At 39.5% G+C, this 9846-nt stretch overlaps 1 protein-coding gene across 2 annotated transcripts in view; it reads right to left on the minus strand.

The window, feature by feature from the left end:
• The window catches only part of SLC4A10 (solute carrier family 4 member 10), a 126508-nt gene extending 116994 nt beyond the window's left edge, over nucleotides 1–9514 (minus strand). For both annotated transcript variants that reach the window (XM_054175137.1, XM_054175131.1), the window contains exon 1: nucleotides 9149–9514. In XM_054175137.1, coding sequence (XP_054031112.1) covers nucleotides 9149–9229 — 81 coding nt within the window. In that variant the 5' untranslated portion in view covers nucleotides 9230–9514. The remainder of the gene's footprint in view (nucleotides 1–9148) is intronic.
• Between the last annotated feature and the right edge of the window lie 332 nt (nucleotides 9515–9846).

Raw genomic sequence — 9846 nt, forward strand, 5'->3', positions numbered from 1 at the left:
TTCTCTGACATAATCTAACAACATCCTTAAACATATCACGAGTTGCCTCCCGCCCTTTCCAAAGGCAATACAGCCTCTTTTTTCCCTTAATTCCTTCAAGAGCTGCTTGCCCATCCAGGCCGGTCGCCTTCCCCAGCAGCTCAACTTTTGGCACATGGGCACAGCCTGTTCCAGGGCCTTCAAGAGCTCCTGTTTGAAGTAGGTCCAACCATCCTGGACACCTTTGTTTTTAAGGGCTGCAACCCAGGGTACATTCCAAATTAGTTGCTTAAACAAGCTGAAGTCTGCCCTCTGGAAGTCCAAAGTAAGGGTTCTGATTTTGCTCCTCCTTATTTCCCTGCATATTGAAAACTCCACTATCTCACAGTCACTGCACCCTCGACATCCTCCCAAAACCACATCTCCCACCAGCTCTTCCCTACTTGAGAACAGCAGGTCAAGCAGGGCCTGACCCCTGGTAGGCTCAATTAACAGCTGCATCAAGAAGCTGTCCTCCATACACTCTAAGAACCTTCTGGGCTGTCTCCTCTCTGCTAAGTTCCCAGCAGATGTCCTTGCCCACAAGGACAAGGTCTGAGGATTTTGAGACAGCCTCCAGTTGCTTATAGAATATTTCATCAACCTCTTCATCCTGGTCGGGTGGTCTATAACAGACTCCAATCAGGATGTCAGTTTTGTTAAGCCTCTCTGATTTTAACCCACAAGCACTCAATCCTTTCATCTGCAACCTCAAGTTCTGTGGCATCAAGAGATTCCCTAATATACAGGGCCACCCTTCCTCCTCTTCTCCCTTGCCTGTCTCACCTAAAGAGCTTGTAACCATCCAGTGTAGTACTCCAGTGGTGTCAATCATCCCACCATGTTTCTGTAACAGCAACTACATCATAGCTTTCCTGGTGAACCAAGACTTCCAGTTCCTCTTGTTTGTTACCCATACTGCATTCATTGGTGTACATGCACTTCAGCTGGGCTGCTGATTTCTCATCTAGTTTATGTCCCTCTCTCTCCTCTCCAGAGAGACTGGCTTCATCACCCACCCCCTTCAAACCTATTTTAAGGCCCTCCCAATGAGTGCTAGAGTCCTCTTGCCCTTTCTAGATAGATTCACCCCATCAAGATCCAGCAGGTCAGGTGCGGTAAAAGTTTCCCCTTGATCAAAGAACCCCAAATTCTGCTGCTGGCACCATCCCTTGAGCTATTTGTTGATGTCATGGGTTCTCCTGTTCCTTTCAGTGTACTGAGGGAACTGAGCAGAACACCAATTGAGCTCCTGCCCCATCAATCAATTGTCCGAGGGCCTTGAATTCCTTTTTGATTGTCCTGGTGCCCTTCTTATCAATCTCATCGCTTCCAGCTTGGAATACCAGCAATGGGTAACAGTCAGAGGGCTGGATTAGCTTTGGTAGTCTCCTGGCAACGTCCCTTGCCAGGGCCCCAGGTAGGCAGCAGACTTCCCTGTGGGATGGGTCAGGATGACATATAGAACCTTCTGCTCCTCTCAGCAGAGAGTCACCAATAGCAGTTACCCTCCTTTTTTTCCTTATGGTACTAGTCCTGATGGTTGGTTAAGACTGACTTGCTTTAGGCATCCCCTTAGAAGGTTCCTCTTCTGTCTTCTCATCCACATTGACTTCAACCTGCAGGGCTTCATACTTACTGTACAAGGGCAACAGGGGAGGCAAAGAGGGCCAGGACGGATTTCCCATGCTTCTCCTAACAGGGATCTGTACCCATTCGCCCCTGTTTCCGGGGTCACCTCCCTCAACAGGAGAGGTCTATAAAGCCTGCTCCCACATATCTACCTCCCTTTCACATTCCCTTATAGTCCTGAGTCTTGATACTTCATCCTTTAGCTCGGCCACCAGATTGAGAAGATAATTCACTTGGTCACACCTCACACAGGTGGTCTCCTTCACCCTCCATTCCAAGTGCCAGACTCCAGCACTCTCTGCAGCTAGCAGCCTGGACACCTGTGTGCTTGTGTACCAGCTCTGTCTGGGTAACTACCATTTTTCTAGTAGCCTTTGGCCATTACCATGGCTGGATCTCTTCAGGTAGGTGAAATTAAGTTTGGGGGTTTTATTGTTTGTTTTTAAATATATATATTCCACCTGACTACTGTATTTTGCCCAAGCTACCACAGAGGCTTCTGCACTCTGTTGGCTGAACCAGCACGCGCTGCTTGCTGCAATCCAGCATCAGGCACACGAGCAGACGACCTTGCCAGTCCTCGCTGTCTGCCAAGGTCCTCTGGCCCCCGAAAAGCCCCAAAAAGAAACCAAAATGGAACACCTCTCAGCTCGAGCATGCCAGTCCAGGTGCTGGTCCCGAGCATGCTGGGAAGGCAGGAGCATTCATTACAGGAATGGCATCAGCTCCAAGGCAGAGCTTAACCAATTTACTTTACAAGATCACTGCTGCCAAGTTCTGTGGAGGGAACCAGGTGCTAAAAGTCTCCAAAGCCAGAGCCTGAATCTTGCTTGCTATGACTGAATGAACAGCATAGGAGATTCTTCAGTTTACCTGAAGAAATGTTATACTGTCCGTATTGGAAGATAAAGGCGCTATTCTTCACAGGTTTTTATTTAATTGGAGATCTACAGGTGTGTACAGTGGAGTCAAGCAAAGACAGGAAAATTAAAAGGAAATTAAAATAGAAATTGATAATGACATTTTCATCGACATAAAAGGAGGCCCATGAGAGAAATAAAGTCTAAGTGATTATCGGGGATATTTGTTTACAGCTGATGATACCAGACATGGCTAAAAATGTACATTTCACCCCTGTTTCAGCAATTGCAAAGGATACTAAAAAGGAAACACTTCTTATCTGTTGAAGCAGGCAAGAAAAGAACCCAAAGTATATCTCAGATCTGTGCTGAGGTTGCTGCTACTGTAGATGTTCAGGACATAAGGCAGTGCTAGTAACTGCTTTTGACAGAACAGATTACATTTCTCACTGACATCCACAGCAAATATGCATCTTTGCATTAGAAGTTAGATGGCTGAGAAATTTCATCTCCACCCTACAAAGTAAAAAAACCACTCAGGAAAGAGGAGGAGGAGACCAGAAGGCAGACTGGGCAATAATCAGTGAGTCACTGGAAGGCAGCAATGAGAAATTCACTCATGACTACACACAGAAGAACTGGTGACAGTACACTGAGATCTAGCAGAAGGGACAAGTCTGGTGAAAGCAATGAGGCAACCAAGTTCTTAAAGAAGGAGATCATCACCTCCTTCCATAACAAACAAATGACAACAGTGTCTCTTTTCTGTATGTTTCACGGTTCTTAGGTAAGCCTTACTGGCAATATCCAGCCACCTCCATTAAATCCTGTGCCTCGGTGATCTATGAAGTCATCATTTTGAGATGCATTAGTACAACTACCACAAATGATACTCTAAGGATAAGGTCCAGTCACAGTTACCAGACACTGAGCTTCATCCTTAGTAGGACTCATAGAACTAGGTCTATGCTTGCCATGTGGAATCTAAGCATCTTCATCAGAATATAGAGTGCTGTAAGAAATCACCACATTACTGTCATTGTTACAAAGCTATAGTTCTGCATTTTCCATATGTTATCAGACTTTTCTAATGATCATTCAGTGTACTCCAGTAAAAATGTTACATGGCAATCAACACTGAGGTAACACCAAACACTTCCTTATACATTAAGTTGTCCACATTGAATTTTTAAGTTGTGATATGGAAAACTGGTGCTAAGACAAATATATGTGCGTGAAATATAAAATTTTATATTCACCAAAATTTATTCCTGGAACACATAAAATGAGTTAGATGAACAATGGGGAGAGAAAAAGAGCAAGGAGAAGTCTGATTTTTTTTTTTTCCAAACTAAGTTTTACATATCTTTAAAAACTGAACTAAAGAATGACAGCAGCTGGTGTAAGTGACCTGCATTGCTAACTCTCAGACAGAAACACTCCTATAGCATACTGAACTCTCTCCCGTGATAAACTTGACATCAGGTCTCTACCAAATTCTTATCTCCAGACCTGAATGGAACTGCTTAATTGCATCTCCCCTTACTTATGCAAGGAGAACTTCTTTCTCTGTTATCCCACTTGCAGGATTCAGGCATAAAAGTGACATTGCTTTTCCAGGGAAAATTTCATTGCAGGATGGGGACACAAAATTGATATTGCTTTTGTTAGAATAGTTTTAATTGCATTAAATGTGCCTGCAAACCATATGGGTATGATTTTTTCAACATATTTTAATGACTCTGTGCCTGCATAAAATTTTTAATGAAGAAAATTGAAATAAGTGAACTCGTATTATCAGGAGACAATTCTGAGTGACTGAAGGCTTCTATATACATTTGAAGCAAATTTTTTATAGTACTTCAACACTCTCTCACATCACTTAATGCCAGGTTTACATTTTCATTCAATGCATGAAACTGAAATTTTTGTGTGAGCTGATGGTTGCTGCATCAGTTTAGAACATTGGCGAGCATGCCCCAAGTTTCCAATAGAAATCAACACCATTTTTGGCAAGTTGACTAAAAAACAGGTCACTTTTGTTTATTTTGTTTTAAGTAGTGCTGTCATAGTAGATAATAGCTTTTTATTCAGTTTTCAAAATATTAAAGATTCACCTTTGCCTTTAGGAGTTACTCTCTGACTACATCAACTGGCACTGGGGGACATAGATTCCATACAAGACATTCCAAAGCAACATGAGTTTTCATCACTAGAACAACTGCTACGAATTAAGCAAAGATAATTTCAAAGCTTTTCATTCTATAAGATTTCCAACAAACATCAGCATTTATAATTTTCAGTCCTCGTTTTCAAGGATTCCTGTCCAAAGTGTCCCATATTTGAGTGACTAGTTAACAGACAACCTGAATTTCTTACCAGGTAATCTGATTCTGGCCCTCTACTCATCCTGCAGAGACATGATTGGAGCAGTCTGTTAAGTTATGGACTCCCTTCTTATATGAGAGACATGGACATACTGGAGTAAGCCCAGTAAAGGGACGCAAAGGTCATAGAAAGAGTGGCTGAGTGTGCTGGGTCTGTTTCAGCATAGAGAAGAGAAGGCTCAGAGGAGCCTTTTAGATGGCAGAAATACTTGGCTGAGAAGGAAGTGACAAAGGCTTAGCCAGACTCTTCTCAGTGGTACCCAATATCAGGGCAAGTGGAAAAGGACACAAATTACAATATGAGAAGTGTCGTTTAAACATAAGAAAGATTTGATCCACTCAAAAAAGGGAATTGCAGTACTTTTCACCTTATCATTAGTAGCGCCTTGCAATCTCTTACTGTAAAGAGGGGAGAGTGATGCTCTCCCTTTTAGGGTCACACTGAAATCAGTATGGCACAATGGAAAGCATTATGCAGCTCAGACTGTAGTTTATATTGAACTTACTATGTAATCCACTGAAATTTACCAGAATTATGAATCAGTTTCTACCTATGCTTAGCTATCATTGAAGGAAATTACATGGGATGAAAGTTGCCAACATAAAACTGTAAAAGCACTCAAGCTAATGGGAGGTTTATTAACAAATTTCATTGAAAATTTTAGTAAGGCAAAATAAATATGGTCTTGCAGGGAAACAAGAAACAACATGAATAATTCCTATTATTTATGAGGCTCATTAAAAGAAAGAGAGAAGGAAGAGAGAGAATGTACCATAGCTGGGACTGCTTCTTCTCACTGAAATGCCATTCTAAATAGTGTATAATCATTATTTTTTACTGCATTAATACGGTCAGCTTCCTCACTACTCCATCTTAGGCAGTCTCATATCTATAGGAATTGGTTGGGACTAGTTATGACTCTATTTGAATATTTTTAACAGATTACTGTGGTATTATTGATGTGATTTATTCACATTATCATGCTACATCCCAGGAAAATTCCCTCAAATAGTTTTTATTCAGAATGATCATACGGTGATAGTGGAACACTAAATGGAATAGGGCATTCTTGAAATACTTGTCATTTAACTATATACTTTGTGACAATGAAGTTAGCTGTTACATATTTATGCTATGTTACTTAATGGTTTAGACCTTTCTGACATGCTTATATTAAGCCCTCCCTAATTCAGGTCATTAGACTCAATGGCTTGGTATATGAATTAAAGCACTAAACGAGAAGAATTTGACCAGATTATAGAATCACCTCATGGGAGGGAGACTAATGTAGGACAGAAGGACTTGAATTCCTTCAACTCACTCAGAAAGTACTTTTTGCTTCTAGTGTTGTTTTGCCATTTGTGGATCTCTAGCCATTTCCTTAAAAACCTGGGACTACAACATATAAAAAAAGCCAGCAGTGTGGAATCAGAACAGCTACTAAGTAAAAGCACTACACAACTGGGTATGTGCATGAGTGTGAGCATTCATATTTAAAACTGGTAATTTAGCACACACATTTGACTTCTTGCTGAACTTGCTCTTAACACTGTTCTTAAAACATCCATACAGAGATTTGCTTCTGTATAAGGTATTTATCATCCAGTTCTGTAAACAGGCATATTTAAAGATAGGGAAGCACATATTCACAGGTGTGCATTCATTATGCACAGTCAAGGGGAAAGAATTATTTCATTAAATCCCTCCTTACACAGCATTCTTCAAACACCAACAATTGCAATTCACTTGGTGTGAAGAATGATGGCATAGTTTTAAAGAAGGCATTAAAAAGCCATCTTGTTAACTTAATACCAAAATACTGTCAGTGACTTCAAATTTATGCAGTATGCCCAAATATCAGCAAATACATGTTAAGCCTGTCTTTTTCGGGGTGATGAGAGTGGCAGAGAGAATTAAACAAGCAAAACAGTTTATAGGTTGAAGTTTTGAAATCACTTCACTAGATATGTGCTTCTCTGCCTTTCTGAAATTCCTTCTCTTACAACAGAATCTCAAACCCTTAACACATCCCTTTGAGGTGCTACTCTCTAGTCCCTCCAAATCGAGATGGATGTATGATGGGACTATGTCCTTTGACAAGCATGTATAAACTTACAGTAGTCAGTAATAGCTTTGTTTCAGAATGAAATAACCTAAACACACATTTCATGAAGTAAACACTCTACCAATTTAGGTTCCTTTATAGATACAGCTTCCATCCAAAACAGGCCACAGCGGATGTCTGTTGCACTATTTGGAGATAATTATCAATGCTTCACTTCAAAAATATCCACAGAATGCAGTTTGCAGAATTAACACATAGGATGAACCAAAGTCCAAGATAAGCTCATGATATCCTACTATAGCTTCTGGCTGCACAAAATTACATGGAGATGTAATTATTTTGAACAGGCAAAGGAGAATTCAAGAACAACTTCAAAACACAGATAAGACAAGATTTTAAAGTATCACAGTATATTAGAATAAGGAAAACAAAGAAGCTGAGGAGAGGGTTAGTCCTATTAAAAAGTCCGCAAACACTCTGCAAAGCACCAAAATACTGTGAAACCAATACTTTCAGGAATTTCAGTCCAATGCCAAGAAACAGAATGTACTCATTGAGACTAATACATTAAAATACTGAAAATAAATTCTAACGGATTAAGAAGATCTTGTATCAAGTGAAAGGTATGGTTAAATTATTCCAAATCTAATCAAGCTTAAGAGCGGGGCCGTTCTTCCCCGTTATTAAGAAGAATGTAAGCTGGATAAGTAGACTGGGAAACTTTAAATTATGGCCTCTAAAAGTAATACAACATTTTTTACCACTGTTTTTAGTTAAAAATTAAAAGAGAGCCATATTTACTGAAGCACTTCACTGCACGTTCTTAAGTTTGGTCTTCTGTGGTCTCCCACAGGCATACGTTTCCAACAAAATGTTGTTAAATGGGGGTGAAACTGGAATACAGTTGTAAATGAGAAATCAAATCCATGTTTTACATGGTTACATTTCTAGGTAGAAATGTGAAAATATTTTTAAATCTCTATCACTTAATCCTGTGCTTTGGAGTCAGGAAATACAGCTCATCCCTGCCAATCTGCAGTCCAGTTGTATGTGAAAATTTTTGTTCCACAAGGGCAAAGCAGGCAACAAAAAATAATTGCACGCTACTTTCAGGCTTCAGCTGAGCTTTTAAAACACACAGCCAAACACGTTGCCATGGAAATGTTCTGAAAATACATCTAGAATTTAAGATGGAGCCGAGCATAATTTTTTAAAATAAACTTCTCCTACAATTTCAAATACAATTGCTTTATGATGTATTCAAGGGAAACAATGGCTATTATCTAGCATTTATTACACTTAATGCACTAACAGCATCTCAAATTTCATTTTGTGCTACATACATGAAATTAGTTCACTATCTTCCTATGTAAAATACTCATTTGGTTTTTCTTTACATATTCCAACTTTTCTATCCATCACCACAATACACATATGAAAGTATCACCCTTGCAATAAAGTTGGCAACAGTTAAAAACAAAAAGCATGAGACACGCTTCAGTAAAATGAATTTGCTTTTAAACAACATTCTAAATATTAAAGTTATTCATTTTCTTTTACAAGCCATTAGTATTACTGTGTCAATGAGTGCAGTAATTAAAAAGGGGAGAGCTATCTTGCCAAACTTGCACTGCTATGTTCAGTGGGCTATTTTTAAAACTGATCTGAAATGGAGAAAAAAAAATCTACTACTGCAAAATGAAGCAAGATCTGTGCCTGCAGAATAGCTCAGTCCTGTTATACAATGTGATACGCTATTTTAAACAACCTACCACTGTAGGTAAACAGCTGCCTAATACTGCATTTCATACAACAAACATACATGTTCACAACAGCTTTCTGTGCCATGCAAAGACAAAGCAAAATAAAAATGCCACACAATCTTGTCATTATACTTTACAGCAAAGGTATAACCTTTTACCACAGATTATTTAAAAGAAAACATATTCAAAACAAAAAAAAAATCAGGTTGAAAATATGTATGGAACAATCTTACACTGTTCAAATCAACAACATATTAGATTTCCAAGATATACATTGCTCTGCTTATGTAAACAGTCTACCCTATAAATCCTGTAGCAAATCCAACGCGAAGCAATTTCACAGACAAAGAGATTATAAATGACCTAAAACTGTAAATCAAACGCATGTGTTAGAAATATGAGTATAAACTGTGAGGTCATACCTGATGACTTAGACACTGTAATGTCTCACCGGTTCCAATCTGCATGACCTTTCTATTTCCAGAGACCCCCAAAAATTGCATTTCCTGTCTCACAAAAGTACATCAGAGACCCATCTATCTTTTAAAATCTTCTGGGATAGAGAAGAAAGCATTAACAGCCATTCTGTCCATCAGTTAGTGCTGGAGTCATTACCCTCAAGACAGCAGACCTTAAATATAGTTTCCTCCGTGCAATCACAGACATCCAGTAGTCAAGGAGGCTGACACAGCTATATCACTGATGCTGCTAATGCCATCTGAAAACAGTAAGCTTACTGCTTAAAGCAATCCTGCATCATCCAAACAGAACAAGCCACATCCTTCAACTCCTTACTTGCGCTTTTTATAAAACCTAGCACTGCCATTATAGATTTCATTCCCATCTGTGGTCAGCTAAAGGAGAAATTAGATATTATGCAACCAGCTTTGCATTAACAAAAGAAAAACGGCAGATGAAGTGACATATCGAGGTTATCAAATTTTGCTTGCATGACCACTCCTCAACAAGCACTATCACAATTCAGAGGAAGCATCACAATGTGATTCAAAGGAAAATTACCAGAAAGAAATTATAAACAATTCACAGGCAATAAGGCATTTAAATACCTCTGTGGTACTGAAACAGCTATTTTATGCAGCCTTATGAATCCTTGTCCCTA

Source organism: Dryobates pubescens, chromosome 2 (assembly GCF_014839835.1).
Source record: "Dryobates pubescens isolate bDryPub1 chromosome 2, bDryPub1.pri, whole genome shotgun sequence".
NCBI classification, from domain to species: Eukaryota; Metazoa; Chordata; class Aves; order Piciformes; family Picidae; genus Dryobates; species Dryobates pubescens.